The 20,000-nt window shown below is 50.9% G+C and overlaps 2 protein-coding genes across 5 annotated transcripts in view; one reads left to right on the top strand and one right to left on the bottom strand.

Moving 5' to 3' along the window:
• The window catches only part of LOC125954224 (calpain-11-like), a 40,139-nt gene extending 27,940 nt beyond the window's left edge, over nucleotides 1–12,199 (bottom strand). For 2 of the 4 annotated variants that reach the window (XM_049684338.1, XM_049684341.1), the window contains exons 1-2: nucleotides 12,001–12,181; nucleotides 4,382–5,070 (exon numbers count right to left, since the gene is read on the bottom strand). In XM_049684338.1, coding sequence (XP_049540295.1) covers nucleotides 4,382–4,490 — 109 coding nt within the window. In that variant the 5' untranslated portion in view covers nucleotides 4,491–5,070; nucleotides 12,001–12,181. Of the gene's footprint in view, nucleotides 1–4,381; nucleotides 5,071–11,988 lie in introns of all 4 variants that reach the window. The other 2 variants (XM_049684340.1, XM_049684339.1) reach the window with 2 other exon arrangements.
• Nucleotides 12,200–14,620: 2,421 nt separating this feature from the next.
• Nucleotides 14,621–15,477, top strand: LOC125958315 (chondroitin proteoglycan 1-like). Its single transcript, XM_049691583.1, has 2 exons — nucleotides 14,621–15,121; nucleotides 15,179–15,477. The coding sequence occupies exons 1-2, from the start codon at nucleotides 14,621–14,623 to the stop codon at nucleotides 15,374–15,376; spliced, it is 699 nt and encodes a 232-aa protein (XP_049547540.1). The 3' UTR covers nucleotides 15,377–15,477.
• Nucleotides 15,478–20,000: the final 4,523 nt, after the last annotated feature.

Genomic DNA, 20,000 nt, shown 5'->3' with positions numbered 1-20,000 from the left:
GTTGTTGTTGTCGCTAAAGTGTTTTTTGCGAACTCTCAGCAACAACAATAACAACAACATACTGTCACTGTGGCTCCCGGAATTCCGCGGGTTTCTCGATCCGCGGCTCCTTCCTCGGGGCTCGTCCCTGGCCCCCTCTCCTCGGACGCACGATCGGATCGCAGCACCGCGAGCACATCCGTGAGCGCTTCTTCCCGCGCTCCCGCCGCACCCTTCACCCCGAGGAGCAATTAAGAGATCCGATTAGTGGCCCCGGACGATCGGAGCAACCCAACATCCTTCCCTGCCAGCAATGCGAGAAGAAGAAAGAAAGTGCCACCAGCCACCACCACGTCACATTTGCCTTTTTGATTTCTCGTTGCCATCGAATCGAATGTGTCACGTCGCGCGCCGATCGAAAGTTCCCGTCTCCGCGGGGGGGTAGAGGTAGAGGGATGAGAGTGCAGAGAGTGATAATTACCCCCCCCCCCCCCACCACGGTCCATTACACGGGGTGGTCATTTACGATCTTTTATGGTCGCTAACCCTTTACCATGGGCCCTTTCTCCCCCCTCGGCCAGCCTTCCTGTCACTTGCGCTTTATGATGGCTGGCATGCTTCAAACCCCAGAAGCCCCCCCTCGAGGGAGCGATCTCACGGTGCATCTGCCGATTTCAATCTTCGTCGAGCGCCGACGGGATTGGAAACGCTGCAGGGATTCCAATCGGCTTCCAGCCGCGTTTTTGAGGTTCATCCGGATATCCGGGCATGTAACAGAGACCGCTGCGGTATCCTGTGTGAAAGGCCGGGCGCTTGGAGTGCTCTTGGATTCGGCTTTACAATTTCAAAATGGCTGCATTGCTCAGCAAATTTGCATAATCTATTCTTAAAGCAGTAATTCGCGAGCCATTTTCCAATTTGGATTTTCGAAGGGAGATAGAGAGATACAGAGAGAGAGAGAGAGAGGGAGATGGGAGATGGATCGATCGTTTAATCATCTAATGGTTGGCTGTTAATATTACAAATAGTTTGATAATTTCAACTCGACCAAAATGGTGCGATCGTCGCTTAAAATTAATAGAAAATGATGGTTCTCTCGCTATCTCTCTCTCTCTCTCTCTCTCTCTCTCTCTCTTTCTCTCTCTCTCTCTCTCTCTCTCTCTTTCTCTCTCTTTTCTCTATCTTTCTCTAACGTAGCTGATGACCATTTGGTACAACTCAATATGCTGGGGTGGAATCGATTTACAAACGTTAAGCTAGCACCACTTCTATTCAACACAACACCCCTTTGAGCCACTTGGCACCCAAACAGACAACCGAACGGTCGAACCAATACCCCTGAGGGTCTCGGGGCAACACACATTCGGGCGCTTGGAATTCCCTTTTTTGGACAGCGCGATGACAGTGCTACGGTTCGTCGTTTCGTGGACGTGAAACACGAATAGCGGCTGAGCAGCAGGAAGGAACTCAATCCCTCGCCCGTCCTCGCGTACAATTGTTTCCATCATACGCACCTCCATCCCAGTGGGGGTCGAGCGGACTTCGGACCCCGGGGGAACGCGAGTTGAACGTTGGCTTTCATAAATATGACAAATTTGCGTGTAATTATGACGGTTTGGGGAGTTGTTGCGCCCGCGTAAAGGGGAAAAGGGAGAGGCTCGTTTGGTGGTTCAACCCCCGCCCCCCGCGGCTACGCGCGCCATTCATTTCCCATGCGCCGCGGGCGGCTTTTGCGGTCACTCCCGATTCCCTCCCGATTCCCAGGAGGCCGACAATGACCTTCAGGATTTTTGGTTTCGTCCACGGGGCACGGGGAGTGAGCACCACGGTTCAGGCCTGGGTACGGGAGTCCCAGAGTCGCCACTCCGCGAAGAGCGCCTTCCCTGGCCGGGAATGATGAAGCAGTCATCATCTCTCGAGCGCATTGTGTTCCTTGGAGTGTGCCCCGTGTGCTTTGCATTTTGCATCCCCAACACCCGGGATCACCCCCCATTCCTTTATGGAATGGATAATGGCGGCCGAACTCGCCCGGGGGGTGGCAGTTTGGGTGTCGTAATTCAATATTTTCGCTGGATCAACGTTCGATGTTGGATTTTGTGTGCGCGCGCGCTCCTCGTTCTCCTTTTCTTTTGGTCACGCTCACGATCCGGACGGTTTGATTGGCTGGCATGTCTTGGCCCGCTGGCACAATGGCCGCGCCACAGTGACACTCGTTTTGTGAATTGAATTGTTAATGAAGCGTTAAATGAAGCAAAGCCGAGCAAAGCAAAGCAAAGCAAAGCAAGCAAGGGCAGGCCCCGAAAAAAAAAGCTCGATCGTTATCGTCGGACGGCGGACAAATTTATCGAATCGTGACACCCCCAAGGTCAAGTTCAATTGACGCGTCGCACGGAGAGGGAGAGACAGAGAGACAGATAGAGAGAGAAACCAAGAGCTACGGCGTACGTCCCTGAGGATAGGAGGGACAGCCAAAAAAAAGGTGAAACTTTTTGGAAAGCAAATTCCCGGATTCCCCGTCGCGTCGCATCGCATCGCGCCAAAGCATCTCGGTCAAAGGCATTCCAACCGATCGCATGCCGAGAAGGAGGAGGAGGAGGAGGAGAAAAAAATCTCAATTATGCTCCAGAAAATGGGATGATAAGCGGGAAGCGAACAGGTCCACCTCGGAGGCACACATTTCCCTTTGAGGCGACCGCGCCGGCATCTCATGGTGTATCGATTGCGCAAGACGCAAGACGTGCTAAATAGTTCCGAGGCACTATTCCCTCGCGCTTCATTCGCAACTAGCGGAGCAATCGAGCGATCGAGCGATCGTCGGATAGCTCGATCGAACAGCGATCGAACGATGAGAATGACGACGGCAAGCGGTGGACAATAATTATAGAAATTAGCTGACGGCTGAGGTCGCGAAGTAGGCCCCCTTGGCGCCTGAACCCCCCTTCCTGGGGGTGGTGGAGAAGAGATTTCTAATCTACCTCAACGCGATTAGCGACCGTTCGCTGCGATCGCTGCGATCGCACGAAAAATGGTGCCATTGGAAAGAGTGAATCATCCGAGACACGAACACAGACGCGGCGTGACAGAAGCGTGATAACAAACTCCGCCACCGACAACACGGAACAGGAAGGTCGGCGAGGCTCGCGCTGGGCTGGGCCATCGTGTGCCGTCCGAGCGATCGTCACCGAACCGTGAAGGTCTTGGTCGGATGGACGGACGGATGGAAGGAATGCTCGTAAAAATCCTAATTTTATCTCTTCTTCAGCTTCTCCGCGTCATCCCATGTCCGTGAGACAAGACACCCAGTGTGTGTCCAGTGTGTGTCCAGTGTGTGTCCAGTGTGTGTGTCTGTTGGGTTGTGAGATAAGCTTCTCAAGCGTTCGCGCTTGTTTTGCGCACGAATCCATGCGAATCATCACCTCGAAATGGATCGTAATCGAGAGGGATAAAAGCAAAGGTGCGCCTCGAGCCACAACCGATGATGGCTGAGAGCATAAACATAAACAGACTGCTTCGCACTCACACACACACAAACCCCCTGGGGGCTTTGCAAGACTGTGCTTCTGCTGCTGCTTGTCATAAAATATTTAAATGATCCTCATTTGTAAAAACCATCGTTTTGTCCCGCGAGCGAGCCTCGAGAAGAGATTCATGGGATTTCTGCGGTCCTACGCTGGCACACATAATCCCTCCCACCTCTCAACCCCGGTTACAGTGGTGCTGGAATCGTGTCCTCCCGTGCCCTCGCCCCCGGGAGATAGTGAAATCGCAACACAGAACAACACAAAACGGGGAATGAAAGAACGATTCTGTTCTTCGGTTGCCAGCGACGGCAACAACGTGTTAAAATTTGTCGATCATAAAAGCACACCTTTTAATGGTACCGCGCAATGTCACTTCGTCGCAGCCTTCCCTCTGCTCGCAGAGGTGGTCGATCATAAAATGATGAATCGCTCAAGAACAGCGACCCATAAGACAGTCGACGCGTGGAAGCGCTTCTTCGCTGCTGATAAATGAGCAGCATTCAGCAGCAGCAGCAACCACAGCATCGCCATCAGCATCAGCAGCATGCGTCAATCATAAAACGCAATAAACACTCGATGGCAAAGCGAACAAGCGGCGAAAAAAAAGAACCAAAAATGTTGCGCCCGACAACGGATTGTCAAATAAAAAATTAGGAGAAGAACAATCGTCAGCACACACACACACACACAAGCGCGCGCGGATTCTCTCACCGTTTAACGATCGGTGAGCGGGGAATGGAATGGACTTTAATTTTGGGAAAGCAAAAAAACCGGAAGATGACGCGACTTCGCCCGCGACGATGATGATTGGTGTTTATCGTTTAGTTTGAGATTTTGTGAAAATAGAATTACGAAAGCTTTTGGGTACTATTACTACTCACTGATGTGCCCGTTGATGGCGACGGCCGGGTGGGGTGCCAGGTGCCCGTTCCCTCCTCCTCGGTACGGTCCGGACGGCATCATGGAGGCGGAATTGTAGCACAGAAACATAGGGCGCACCGGGTTTATCACTTGGCCAGTTTATGTTGCGGCACCGAAAAAGGGATTCCAAAAGGGATGCACTCACACGCACACACACACACACTAACACTTACACTCTAACAGAAACACGGGGAACGAAAACCCTAGATAGGCAGCACGTTTGCAGCTCGCTCGCTCCGCTCCACTTCTAGCATTCGCGCCGAAGTGGGTTCCGGTGCCAATGGGCCAACGCGTCAAACCGGATCCGGAACGCCATGTTCGGCACCGATGTTCCCGCGGTGAAGCGCACAGAGAAGCGGCGGCGGTTCGCTGGTCTCCGGTGACTTTAACACGAGGAACACGGTGACCGCGACGTGCGGTTTCACTCGCACGCAATAACTACCACTCTATCTGCGCCAGAGCCCGCCACTCCGTCACTTGCAGATTGCACTGCTTTATGGTTGTTGGTGTTGTTTTTTTGTTTTGCTGTTCGCGATCACGATCACTCGAAACTCACTCGCTCGCTCTCGAGCGTTCTCATTAGCGCGCTCGTCGCTTGCCGCTTGTCGCAGTCACTGGTTTGAAGGGTACGGGGAACTTGGTGTCTCGCCTGTAAAGGAAGGAAGGAAGGAAGGAAGGAGACACATATTTTATTAGTAAAACATTTCCATTTTGGAGTTTTCCGCGCCAAAGACGCCGTTCTGCTGATCGGCGATCGCCGCGAATCGATCGCCCGAACCGCCGATTTGGTAAACAAATCCGGAGCGAAAATCAATCTACGATCTCCACCGTCCAGCTGTCCAGCCCTGGCATCCGGTCCTGGCATCAGAACGCAAAAGTTAGACGTTTGTATTGTACCAAACATACTGCGGGCCCCGTCCATAAACATGTCCATTCGTCGTAGCAAAGCAAACAAACAAACGGAGCCCGGAACTTGCCAATGCCAGATGGGAGGGGAAGCGGGAAGGGCCTTTGTTTCATAAAAAGATTCGTCTTCCTTTCGCTTACGACACGCGATCTAATCCGCGGTGTCCTAACGATCCATCATCAATCACATCGATCACGACGATGGTCACGTCGACTTCTTCTATGAGTGAGAGTGAACGAGAGAGGAATGATGGTGCGGGGAGTGGGGAGAAGATGTTTGTAATTTAGAGACACAAACCGCTGAAGCTGCTACCACCTGGTATGGGTATCGTGACGTGACGAGGTGGCCCTAATGAGCGGCAGCCACGGGATTATGCTGGCCGATAAGCAAACGAGGATCACCGTCGGGCTTCCTTTTTGGTTTTTGGGGAGTCTGTTGGATGTTCGTGTCCCGGGCACACGCACACACACACACAAACACAACAAACACGCATTTTTGATTTCGTTTCTGAAAGCGAGCGAGTCCGATGGCGGATGGCGCGTGACTTTCGCGTGCTCTTGCGGTCATACTACCATCGGCATGCCATGCCATGTCGGCCACCTTCCCGGCCAAATTAACACCCGCGAACCCGCCGATCAAGATGCGGGATGCGGGATTGATCTTCACGATCTTTTTTTTTGGGCTTTGCTGGTTTCGTATTTGCCTCTGTATGGGTGATGCAGATGCTGGTGTCTCAGCAGCGACAGCACAAACCGAAGCAGAATACCGAATCGAAATCGACGAGCCGTATTGAGTTGCGCAATCATCGGTGAAGATGCCATAACCAACCCACTGGCCATTCAACTCCAAGGTGGCCTTTTCTCGATGATGTTTCCGTCGCACGCACGCACGCACGCACGCCGGGTTGTACATCAATTCGGTGCACACATTTGCGTGTCAATGCCGGTACCGGAAGAGATACCATGAGGAGAAGTAGTGGCGGCGGTTTTGCCGGGCTATCAGCCCGGTGGCTATCATCGTCGCGCGCGGAACGCTGCCATTTTGAACGGAATCCATTTTCCTCGTTTTCACACGCATCACGCACGTTTCATGTTTCGGCTTTCGTTGATGTTTCGAGCTCATCTCTTTTTGGGATGTTTGTTTTCACTCGCACACACACACACACGCGCGCACGTGTTGTCAGATGGCATTATGTATTTTTCTCCATTTTCCATCCGTTTGCTTTGATTGCTTTTCAACGCCAGAGTGTTTTTTGGGTGCCATGAAGGAGAAGGGAGGGGGGGGGGGGGGGTCATTAGAGTGACATTCGATTAGAGTGTGTGTGTGTGTGTTGGTTTCGGTGAAATGGTGCAAAGTGGTTGTTGAGGTAACACTCGTAACACCGCCACGGTTTGATCCTCGTTCACGATACAAGGCCAGTAGCTGTGTGTGTGTGTGTGTGTGGGCTACCAAGAGTGTGGTTTCACAGACATTCCAACTGACATTAATGGGAATGTGCGCCTCGGAGCTCCCGGAGCATGCCTTTAAGGTGTCTTTCCGAAAAGTCTTCCAAAATGACACATTTTCCAGCGTCCGCTTTCCAAACCACGTCTTGCCACGTCTTACTTCATTCTATCCTCCCTCCCTTCCCATCCCTTTGGTGGCGCTACCAGGGGAAGTCGCATCTTTCCAGGTCACGCTGCATCTGGCACGTCGGGGTGTGAGATTTGGATTAGCATTTTCCATTCACACACCAGATAGAGAGAGAAAGAGAGAGACAGAGGGGGATACAGACCCACGGGAGTCATGCTGGATTGACTTACTTTTACCATTTGACACAGAACCCACCACGGCACTGCCCCTCTTCCTCCTCGAGTGCGCTTTTCGTGCGCTTTTGATTAGCCGGAATGGTGCAACTGTTAGCGCTTAGACGTCAGGGGCTTTCTAGTGCGGCCTCACCTGCCTCGTGGAATGCGAAATGAACGTCCCATCGTCGAAAGGAAGAAGAAGAAGAAGAAGAAGAATGCAAAATCCGAAACGCACGGAATGTGCCACAGAGACTAGACAGAGAGTCTAGTCTAGTGATGTTCGTAGTGCGACCATTTCGCGAGGAAAGGCTTTACGCTGCCGATCAATTGTGGCGCGATGTCTGTACGATTCCTTTCTTTGTGACGTACCTTTTCACACACCCAAAAAGGGCAATGACATCGTCGAATCTCGGGCTCCTCCTAGATGTAGCATAACCAAAACCAAAACATCGATCATCGATTCCGAGTGTTTCTTGTCGACAAGAAGAAAAGAAATGGATGAAAAATGTTCCAAAGAAAGCAAAGTACCAAGTACCAAGGGGCCCAGCAAGCTTAACCGACGAGATCACATTAATGGATGAGGGATCTCCATTAATACAGCAACAAAAAATGGAGAAAAAGAGAAAAAATACAACGAACCCGAGAGACAAAGCGATGCCAACGCGCACCTCATTGATCACTGATGCTGCTGCTGCTGCTGCTGCTGTAGATCAGCATCGAAGCTGAAACGATCCCTCTCTCCCTCCCCGGGGTCCTAACTATGCTTCCGGACACTCCAGGAATCAAGCTGATAATTGCCGAATTTTAGAACCGTAAAATAGAGCTTAACCGTAACCCCTCGGGGAGGTAGGTGGTAAGGAGGCAGCCGACCGGGAGGAAAGCCACACCACGACCACCATGCTGGAATCGGATTGCCTCGTCTCGTCGCTAGAACCTCCCAACGCCAAAGGCGAAGATGAAACAAAACCGAAATATCTTACTATAGAACAATAGATAGAGGGAGAAGAACAACGATCGATCAGTACACCCCTACGATCGACGCCGGGGAGGGGTGACTGCGCGAAACCAATGGCCTCTTCATTCAGCTGCTGGAGCCGGAGCGGCCGATTCTTTGGCCACATTTGAACGGTTTTTAGCAATGGAGGTTCCTCCATCTTCTTCCGTTTCGATCGAACTCGAACTCGAACGATCGATCTCATGTGTGTGTGTGTGCGCGGCTAGTTAGAAGCGGCTGGAGGGAAACCACCTCACCCCCCCCCCCCCTTCATCCCTCTCCACCACCCTCTCTCTTTGTCACGTTGATTCCATTCTGAGTCGCGAGCACAGCGAGTGTTTAGTGTTTTGTTTTGGCGTGGCGTGGCCCAACAAGCGATGGCCGGGCCATTGTTATACAACCCTGCCTCCTCCTCCTCCTCTTCCTCCTCCTTCTCGGTCAGAATCGTTGGTTTGGGGTGTGCAACCGGCGATGGGGTGGTGGTGGCAAAGAATCGGGGATCGAATTGTCTAGCGGTTCATCAATTTTCAACACTTACACATGATTAATGGATCGGAGGCCTTTTTTACGTTCGTCTCGCCCCCCCCCCCCTTTTTTTTCTCCCCATCCCCCCCTCTGTCACCCACCCTCTCGTCCGTCAATTGTATCTTTTGTATGGAACGCAAAATGGAGACAACAACGTGGTCGTGGCGACAACATTGCGACTCCGACGACGGCGGCGACGATGGCGACGAACCTTCTCGGTTTCCCTCTGGGTTCGGGTTCCCGAAAACACCGAACCGATCGCGGAGATCACGTTCCCGGTCCCGGGGTGGTAGTGAAGGTGGGAGTGGGTGAGCGGTAGATGCTAATTATTTATTCGTTCGATCAGCTCCCCGCCACCATCCGCCACTACCTGGCACCTGGCTGGCCTGATGATGGAGGAAAAACGGCTCGGAACAACCCACACCACTGGCACCGGAACACACGCACGCACGGTGCGCTACGCCGTCAGCGTTCTCCGTCAGCTGCGTGCATCCGCCTGCTGCTGGGATCGCGATCGAGCTTTTATCGAACGTTGCGAGCCGTCGATCGGAGCGTAATCTATCCGCATCCCCCGCTCCGTTGGTGAGAGCTACCGCCAATGCGCCCGAAACAGGTCCCAGCCGTTGATCCGGTGTGCTGGTGTTCCCGGAGAAACACGAACGCGATCGATGTGCGATCGATACCAAATGCGACCCAGCGACTACTTGCCCTAGCGGCCCAGCTTTCGCAGCAGCACCAGCAGCAGCCGCTGCAAACGAGAAATGCATGGTCGCGGAAAAACGGGGCTGAAGATGTCCCTTTACCGCTTGGCTGCCCGCGTACCTCTCCGCGTACCGTCCAGCCAACCAGCCAGCCAGCCAGCCAGCGGTGGGTTTTGATTTTTAAATTTATTTTCTTCGTCCGCGATGCTGCTGCTGCTTGGCTCGCAGCGCTGGAAGATGCAACGTTTTTCCAATAGAATTATCATGCCTTTCGTTCGCTCGCTCACCACGGACCGGAGTTCCATGCGCTCCAAGACCCGGTTTTCGAGCGGGGTAGGGGGGGAGCACACCCAATGCAAAGCGGCCGATCGAACGCGCTCGCCGGGGCATTTTGTTTCATCAATTCTCAATCTCATTTCACATTTTCGCAATTTTCATCGCAATTCCCGCTCCAGATCCCGAGGGTGAGCTCCTACTACCGGTGGTTGTGCTGCTACGTGCTGCTGCTCCAACCGTTCGGGGAAGACCCAGCCTAGCCTAGCCTAGCCTTGGAGTACGGTTAGCCCCTCATGCCGATCGCTGGTTGCGTTCGCTCTGTTCGAAGTGGATGGAATTTACAATTCATTGTAGCGTCGGGTTCAAATGGAGACCACCATCTGGTGGTGTCAAAAGCTTCCAATCGAGTTCCGCCATCGACAGCGGCCAGATTGGTCCGAAAGCCCGAAAAACCGTTCGACGACGACGACGACGCTGACGGGGTCGACAAAACATGCCGATCTAAGATTCCGATAAAAGCGTTCGTCGCTTGCTTTGGTGTTGCTGTCGTTCGTTTGCGTTGCATGCGCTTCGTTTGGATGGATTTGTCAGTCGTCGCTGCACGCGCGTGTTTGAAGTTTGACGACGCGGTTTGACCCCATTACAGGGTGACGTGCGGTTCACTCCAGCTCGTCCCCTTCGTCGCCGTCATTGCCGTCGTTGTTGGTTCAGAATTGAAAAGGGCACCGAGGAACAATCGAACAAATCTCCTGACAGTCAGCTCGAGAGCCACGAGCTCCCTGGTCATCGTGGTAGAAAAGGAGGAGACAAAAGGAAGGGGGGGAGGGGGACCCTTAAAGAGGCTAAACAAACTAACTCCTCACACACGGCTGGTGTGCGCGCTCACGCCAGAGATCTACCCCCCCTCCCCAAAGTTCAAGCTTCGCGCCACATGTGGACATGTGTTTATGTACGACGGGGCATAAAACAACCCCGTTTTTTTTGTCGCCCTCCCCCAAGGCACCACCATCGGCTCCAGAACCAAGGCGACATCGACCTCCTAGACGCTGGCCCCTCGGTAATACTGGCATGCTGGTTCTAAGCGAGCCGCATGCCCGATGGCGTCATGGATGGATGTTATTTTATCTCTCACACACCACTGCGGTGTCTATTTAACATTCCCCGGATCGCGAGAGAAGAAGAGTGTGGGAGAAGGTGTCTTATACGTCGCAGAACCCGCAGGAGAAGCAACGACGATGCCGCGCACCAAACTTGCCAAACCCATTCCTCGATATGTTATGTTTCTCGCCGTTCGCCGCTTCGACAACGACGACGACGACGAGCTCTTCGGCATGGATCGATCGAGGTTTGGTTTGTTTTCAAGGTGTGGCCAACCCCACCAGAGCGAAGGGTTCCGAAGGGTTAGGGGGGGGTCCGAGATCGTCACATAAACTACACAGAACGGCCACATTGAAACCACAACACGGACGCACGCACGCACGCACGGACACACGGACGCTTCTCGCCAACAAAAACCACAAAACCACCGTCGAGCGTCCCAGGTTCCCCCCCACCCAGGTACGGGTTGTTTGCGGGCGCAAACCTAGCCCAGCGGTCACTTAATGCTTTTAAAACCGCTCAACGCAGCATTGCGAGCATCCCCTCCCATCGGGTGGATCGGGGTGAATCGCGGGATTTATCCGAAATTTATGTTTAATGTCGCTGTTGTACGGTCAGCCTTCCGGCGTTCCTGCCGTCCTCCGGATGCTCCTTGCGCTTCTTATCTTGCGCTGCATATTTCTGGCGTCTTAATGGTTGAAAGTGGCCAACCAACCAACCAAACTTACGAGCTGCACTTATGCACCAGCGGCGGCACCACCACCGACACTATACTCCGAAAGCATTAACACCCGGCCGCCATCCTCATCTTCTGGGGACCGGTGAATGGGGATGGGAGGTAGAATGGAAACAGGGAAGTGACTGGCGCGATCGGGACCACAATTTATGCTCCATAAAGGAACGTAATGTTTTATTGTGCGAGCAGCATTTTCTGCTCTGTTCTGAAAATGAAAAATGATGCCCCATTAAACACTCCACACTTCGGGATGGTGGACGTCGTCTGACCGTCGTCGAAGTGTCTTTGATAAATGGTTGGCACACACCCTACGGGGCAGGCGCGCGGCGCTGCATCTCGACACTCGAACGATCCCGAACGGTTTTGTTTTGAAGTAGCATCAGCTGATCAGTTAACCTCTCACACACACCGGGAGTCGAGCATAACGCTGAAGCAGAACCTCATTATTCGGTTTGATGCACTTCACCACACACACACACAAACTACTGCGCTCTTTCCTTTCTTATTTGTTCTACCCAAAACAACTCAACTACATCCATTCACCGATGTTCTCACTTGCGCTTAGCACTTGTGTAGTACGCCCGTACGCCTGTGGCCACAGCAAACATTAAACACCAGCACCGGATCGCTGTTCGCGCACCTTCGGAATGTGGTGTTGCGCGTTCTCTTGCGCGCCGTGATCGTCGTCTTTAGCTCACGAGCTGCTCACGATCAATCACCAACCTCACCGGACGAACGTTACGCTGCGACTATCCCGCGGAGTGTGCTGCTCGAGCGGCAGCGGCAGCAGCTTGGCTCAATATACTCCAGCACCGCTTTGTTGCGCATTCCGGAGAGAGCGAGCCATGACGGTTTCTCAGTGAGCGCGATCAGCTGCTCGTTCATCAGCGAAGATGCTGCTGCTGCTGGGTGGTTTAGCGAGAATTGCTTGGTATTTGTTTGGCGGAGAGTAGATGAAATGAAGGCATTTGTGAGGATAGTATTGCACTAGCTTTATTTAGTTGTAATGAATACTTTTCATCCGTTCATTGAATTTCGTATTGAATAATAGATTCGAGCATATTGTGCAACGACGCGGGGGGTTTCTTGTGTTTCGAGTACACTTCTAGAATCAAGTTGACAAAAGATTGAAAGGTTGTACCTTCACCGAATCTTCTGGTCTGCTATAAACCGTCTTCCGATTGGTGCACTTTAGGGGTTTAATAATTACTTACTTACTAATGTGGCGTTGTAACCGGTATGGTCACCTGAAAAATATTCCTCAGTCAATCGCGATCGAACGCATAAGCATAAGTCAAGAGCGAGGATTCCGATAATCACACAATTTCCAGCAATCCAATGTATAAGAATCCCTAATCTAATAAGAATAAGTACTAATCAATAGGTAGCAATTATAAGATCATCAGCAATCGATACTAAATCGAAATTAAAGAGGCGCTCTTGTTTCCAAGGATCTAGGGCATCATTTGAGGTGATTGATTAACAATTACCCTTCCTTATTACTTTAGTTATTGCTGAGAAAAATATCTAGAAGTTAACCTGGTTCCACTTGGCTACAATTTGTAGTACGTTGTTTTAACCCAGGTGCCCAACCGAGGGTTAAAAGCTTCGCGGGGCCCTAGATGGCGCTTGTGTCGTTTGGATAGTGGGCTCGGCGTGTTCATATTTTTGACCATTTTTGAACCAATTTTTTAGGGACCGAACCTTTTCATCGCTGCATGCTGTGCTATCATAGGGTAATTATCTCCTTTGCTTCGCGATTTAATAAGTCTCGATGCGGTTTATAAACGGTCAGTTCCTCGACAGACCACAGGCAGCACTCGTTGCTTAGACCATTAGGCAGCTTATAGAACAGATGAAAGAGTAGAAAAGGAACTCGTACCTGTTCATTGATTGTACAGCTGCCTGCGATAACATAGCCACGGACCGTCGAAACTGATTAGGCTAGTGACCATGACCAATGTTGCATACCAGATCCTGGCAGACGCTGACGATATACATTGCTTTAAGATTCTCCGATGTACCCCAAGTTAAATCAAGTTTATGGTGGCATCATCAACCGCCCAACAAACTATACAGCATAAAATGCTTATAGGAAGCGTACTAATAGTTGAAGAAAAACTCAAAGTCGTCGAGAATTTCATCCTACTTAGGGTCAATGGCTAGTACCGACAATGATATAACACAAGAAAATAGCGCCATTGACGCGACAGAGCACGTCCTAACCCAGCGATCATCCTAAAGAATTCCAGATGTCTCGATCCCTAAGGAATGTGACACCATCACCAGGAAGAATTGTCATGTTCCCTATTAATTGTTTCGACTACGCGCTATTTTGACACACCCTTCGTGATCCCTCATATCAGTAGCGCCGCATAATCATTCGTCAGGCTTCACTCACTGCCATGTGTAGTAGTAGCATGTTAGCAAACATGTCCAACATTCATTGTACGATAACACGACTGAGACGCGCCTCGACACTGGAAAACCCCTTTACCACCATAACTGGCGATATCATTGTCACCGAACTGTCAGTTGTAGGGGCGCTATCTACGGCTATCCATGAGATCTTCGATCTCTAACCTGAACAAAACTTGCTTAGAACTGCGCCGTTCTACTCCAGATCGTACCCAGGAAATGTAGCAATAAAACAGCAGACACCATCGATTAAAATTTCCAGCAACTATTGTTTTGCGCGCGTCTTGCGACCAAATGAACTGCGGCAGGTCGAATTGATCGTACGTACGGTAACGTTCTTTATTGGTGACCGGCGGCCCGGCGGAGGGCTCCTCCTCGGTCATGGCCCGCCGGCGAATGTGATAGACAGATGACAACCGATTGGCAGCCCCAGCAGCATGTAACGCAGGAGTAAGATAGCTTATCAGTGCCCGGCACCGGCACCACGGTGATACGTCAGCGGTTTCCATACCTACCAATCTCTGTCAACCTGTATACTGTAACACTATAAATATGTGGACCCGGACCATCCACACGCCATATCAAGTGTTCTAGTGAAGTGAAGAATCGAGAAAAGGAAGTCACGACAGCGACCAACAGCGAGATGCAACGTTTCATTGTTTTGGCGATCTTAATCGCCGCCGCGAACGCTCAGGTATGTGTGCTGTGTATGTGTCTGATTGTGCATCGATGATCTTCGAATTCGCTGGACGTCCGCATGGTAATCGCTTTCCTGGTTCGACAGTTCTGCAGCAGACCAGGCCAGATCGTACCGAATCCGATCAACTGCAAGGAGTTCTTCATGTGCCGCACCGGTCGGCTCATCCTGTTCTCCTGTCCCGACAACACGCTCTTCAACCCCCGCACCATGGCTTGCGACTCCACGAACAGGGTGCGCTGCGAACTCGGTGAAATCCCGACCAATGTGCTCACGTCGGCGATCAAGGCGAACCCATCGAAGATCGAGCATACGGTGACGGCCTGCATTAACCAGCCGATCGCGTCGCTGCTTGCCAACCAGCAGGATTGTAGCCAGTTCTACCAGTGCTCCGTGACCGGTTCCATCGGTTTCCAGTGCCCGACCGGTACGCTGTTCGATGCTTACAAGCGGACTTGCGTCGAACGGGACCTGGCCGTGTGCGGTACCGTTGCCCTGCCCAACCCACCACTACTCCCCATACAGCCACCAACCCTGCCCGTACTGCCACCGTCCCTGCCCGTTCTGCCTCCTTCCCTGCCCGTACTGCCTCCTTCCCTGCCGTCGATTCCCCAGCAGCCACCGAACAACCAGAACAGTCTGCAGATGCTGTGCCGCGGTAAGCCGCTCGGTGCCACCGTTCGCAACCCGCTCAACTGCAAGCAGTTCGTCAACTGCATCGGCTCGAACCAGCTACGCTTGACCACCTGCCCCAACGGGACTGCCTTCGATGATGTGCGCAAGGTGTGCGACTGGGCACAGAACGTCAAGTGCTAGATGTTTTTGGGGGTGTGCGAAACCACTATAAAGATGGCCTCGAATGCCAGCGAATAAAAATGTCACAAGCCTTCCTGTACTGTTCTAGGGCAGTACCTGTTTGCCTGCAACACCAACTGGCACTAGAGGGGTTTTTATTTTCTTCTTTCATTCTCTGCGCAGACAACACCGCTAACAATGAGGATAACCGAAGGAAAATTATTACTTTATTCCACGAACATCACCACCACCAACACCACCACATAGTTCTTCACATTCAAAAATGAGTCTTTTCTCCTGCTTACGTCGGTCGTCCGCAGCAAGCAGCAACAATTTACTAAACACGGCAGCAGGCATGATGAAGAAGTAGTAGGCGCTAAGAGCAAAGGGAGAGAGAATGTTTGGAAACCGATATCTCTCTCTCTCTCTCTCTTTCTCTCATATCGCGATCATAATAGCTGATAATCTCTGAAGAGTCGGGTCGTAATAAACTATAGTTTGGTTCTTCGGAACAACAAGGATGTACCCGCTCCTTCTTCTTCCCTGCCACGCCCTGACTACATATGACGCAGCAGCGTCAACAACAATTGGTAACATCTTTGGCATGTGTTGTTTTGTAGGTTCTCATTCCGCTTCACGACCGGATCATGAGGAGGATGGTAGGTTAGCAAAAATACGTTGGTCGCTAGGTCGCTTCAGCGGTCGTTCCGCTGGAATGCGCAGCATGCATTTCCACGCTTTACTTGTCGCTTTGCTTATTTGCTCTGGTCGCTTAAAGTTGTATAGTAATGTATATGTATATAATATGTATATCGATCGATTGGATATAAAACAGCTATATTCGATTTGTTTTTTTTTCCTTTTTTTTTTGTTGAATAAGATTCGATTACGATTATGTCGCGACGCTTGGTCGCGAACGCTGTACCGCCCCAAAGCCCTGTCCCACATTTCTGCTTCGCTTCTCCTACTTGCCGGTCTGCCTGCACAAAGCGTTCCAGTGTTTCTGTCTCTACCATAAATATGAAGATCGAAAAATGGGTGCCATTAGTGGTTTGGAGTGCGTATTGATTATTAGGTTTAGCTACGGTTGTCCTCAACCTCTCCCCATCCATCGCCTTCCAACCTGGGGCTGGAGATTGTTTACTAGTTATCTCTCTTATCTTATTTTTTTATCAAATGCTTTAAGCTAATTTTGAAAACTACTTCCCACGCCCACTTAATGTGGTGACTCCCACGTTTAGACGTTCCTGCTTTATCATTTCATGTATCTTTTCTATTCTCTTTAGTTTTAGATTTTTTGCTTGGTTTTTGCTACACCAGGAAACCGTTTTGCGTTTCACCTGATTTAGGATTAGAGTTTGCCCCTGCTTCGTCTGTTGGTTTTCACTAATTTAGAACATTTAAAACGAGTTGCGAGTTTTCATAAAACTTTTCGTCCTTTTTCCACTTCCATTTTCTTACTTTCTACTTTCGCGATCACCCTTGGAGCGCACACTGTTTGCTTTATGCTCGGTTGTTTCAATATTTTGTTTATCATGAACGCTCATCTTTAGTATCAGTTTAGAAAATCTAGTTAAAAGGTTTATCATTCATGTCTGTATTGCAATCGCCTCAGCTCTGCCGCCGGTCTTCAGTTTCAACGGATTTTACTTGATTTCGATGTGCCTGGAATCTGTAGAATGTGCTGTTGTTCCGCTTTACGATTGTAGCTCTGGAAACGGGAGCGATGAGTCAATATAGCTTTTGTATCGATTTGGCTTCACTTGCACCGTATTCACGCTCTTGCACACCACACCGCATAATATAACTCTGGTTTGGTCACCTGCTTCTCGCCTTCCTCTATGCAAGCCCCGGTCGCGGTCTTACCTCGTACGCCCAGCGTTGGCTAGTGGGAGAATTCACTGCTGCACACCACCACCACCATCACCATCACCACCACCACAACAACAGTGGCGAAAACAGGGAATCATCAAAAGAAAATAAAAAAAGGGAGGAAAGCCAGATAAAATGTCAGTTATGATTGCGATGTCGCTCCGCCCGAAGAAGTGAAGTGAAAGCTAAAGAGTCCCCTGATGCCGGCCAGGAGCAGCAGGACTCGCATCGACAAACGCAACGGAATCGGCACAGCGAAACGCAAAGCACGCAAACCCGGTGTTAGAAAGTCAAGCGTATCTGCTTATGCGATAGAAATGCGCCGATGATTTGCTTATGACCGCGGTGCAATCGGTGAATGGATTGGACATTTCGCACATTTTTTCCCGCTCCCAATGGCAATGGCGCAGGAATGGAATCCATGATGAAAAAGTATGAAAAGTCCAATGAAGGTAGCACCGTTTGCTACCTAACTGGATGTACCACCGGGCTTTCCGGGAATGTGCACCGAAGAGGAAATCCGCTTTTCTGTGCGCTGCGCTCGAAGCTACCTTTTACGCATATATTTTGTTTTTTTTTTAGTTTCCTTCGTTCCATTTCTGAAAAGCATCATTCCAGCTCGTGCTCGCTGGAAGCATGGATTTGAAAGCGTAGAGCAGACTTAAATCGTAGTTGGCACCGGTACGCCAGTCGTCATGGTGCCGTCAGTCCATCCATGTTGGAGCGCATGACGGTGGTGAGAGTTTTGAATTAAATATAATGAATGCGTGCGTAGAAATGGTAACAACCATATCAAGGCCAGGTGTCAGGAAGGTACGGTGCATATTCCATTTAGAAGCACGAAATAAAACGTCAAAATTTACTTACCGGCAACTCGGTACCGAATGGCAGAAATAAGAAAACACCCATTTTTGGCACGAAGCAATCTTCCACGGAATTCTGGTCTCGTTCCGTGATTCGTTTTCATCTAGATTGTAGGGAAATGAAATGTAGGCCCGGTCCTGCCACCAAACAGTTTGCAATCTGGAGTTACATCTTTTCAATCGTTCTTGATAGCGTACCCGGAACAACTCGGTTAGAATGCTCATCTAATGGTCCTGAGCTGTCATCCCATATCCCAAAATCCAACTCCAACTGCCTGCTTCCCTTTTACATCATCCAACTGCGGTGAGTGCACGAAAGAGCTTTAAAAATCGATCTTTATGATTCATTTTCATCGCTCTCGGAAAACGTTGGAACAAATCGTAGATAGTAGAATAGTCCCCTTGCCGCAAGGAAATATCTTGTGGAAATTGTTCTCCACACACACACACTCACGCGCACACGTGCTCTTCAAGGTCGATCGAAACGAGAGCAATCGTGAGTGTGTGTGTGTCGGCAGCAGTGCGATTGGCACCGAGGGAGTGATTCGATTCGAATTGTTACCACCGTTTACCTTTCTTCGGCCCTCTTCTGCGCTCCGAAAAGGACGTATAGAAGAACACAGAAGCGACGACCGGTGAAGCAGAAAGGTATACTTAACATAAATTGAACTACAAGTCGTTTGAGACCCATTCTGTCTCCGGGCCAGATCGGATAACGGTGTTAATACACCTCGATCAGCCGGAAATGGAGGCGCCTAGCACGCCGTCGCATGTCGCACGCTGTCGACGACGCTATCGAACTGATTTTACCCTTCCATAATGGCATCTTCCGGAAACTCCAGGCAGTGTGTGTTTGTCCGATGGTGAAAGGGCATGTGCCTTACGCGAGCGATACCGAGCGATGGAAGCCACGTGTACGCTACTCGCCATCTCGAGTGTCTAATGAAGCATGATGTAGAAGAGGTCGCCTTCAGCCATCGAGATGGCCAGTGTAGCTCCGCTTTACTCAAATCACGCGCGCCAAGGCGCCACTCACCGGAACTGTTCCGTTTGTTTGAAGGGCCGCCCCGAGATGCCCTACGCTGGGCCAGTGCGAAAGCACTTTAGGCGTCTAAATGCATAAACGGCTCCTCCACGACCCCACCACCAGCCGAAAAAAACGATGTCCACTGGAGTGCTGTGCTGGAAACGCCGGAGTGTGCGTAGAGTGCGCGCACGTTTGAGATGACACGCGTTCGCGTCTCGTAGCCGTTAATGCCATTAGTGCGTCGTGACTCGTGACGGCGAAAATGTGCTTAAATAAGTAAAGTAAAGTGCACATTAGCGACAGTAAGTGCTGACTTTAGAGGGTCGCGAACCAGAACAACGGGCACCACAATGAACCTCATCTTCTCTTTCTCTCTCTCGGTCTCTCCCGGTGGAATGTATCCGTATCCGTCATTATTGAATGGGCGCTAATTGAAGCAATTTGCGTCCACTTCTCGCTGATATGTAGTACGTTCTCGTTCGTCCTTTCCATACCATTCCATTCGGACTCGGAGAGAATGAGCGAGTAGTGTGCACGAGCTTTTCATACGTTGCCCTCAGGCGCCTGTGTGTGTGTGTGTGTTTGCTCACAGCTGCTAATCAGCTGGCATCAAAGTGAACCCACACCGTAGACGTCGTTCCGCCTGGCGAGCGCAAAGGATAAACACACGGAGCACAGGGTGAAGGCAGGCAGGCCGGCAGGTAGCCGGGGAACAGGGAACGATGTGATGTATTACACTCTGCGCGCGGTACGCGGTACACACTTCGCCTCTGAAGGGTGCCATTTATCCAGTTGATTACTAACGGAAATGAAGAAAGCATCAACCCACGCTCGCTGCTGCCTGTGCGGGGTGTGCCGGTGTGGAAAGCTCTAAGGAGCGGAC

Source organism: Anopheles darlingi, chromosome 3 (genome assembly GCF_943734745.1).
Source record: "Anopheles darlingi chromosome 3, idAnoDarlMG_H_01, whole genome shotgun sequence".
Lineage (NCBI taxonomy): Eukaryota > Metazoa > Arthropoda > Insecta > Diptera > Culicidae > Anopheles > Anopheles darlingi.
The sequence above is the reverse complement of the archived record's forward strand: the minus strand, read 5'-3'. Positions and strand labels throughout refer to the sequence as shown.

Coding starts and splice junctions, on each gene's coding strand:
- LOC125958315 (XM_049691583.1), top strand. CDS start 14,621: ATGGTAATCGCTTTCCTGGTTCGACAGTTCTGCAGCAGACCAGGCCAG. Junction 15,122..15,178: donor TACTGCCACCGTCCCTGCCC/GTTCTGCCTCCT, acceptor ATTCCCCAGCAG/CCACCGAACAACCAGAACAG.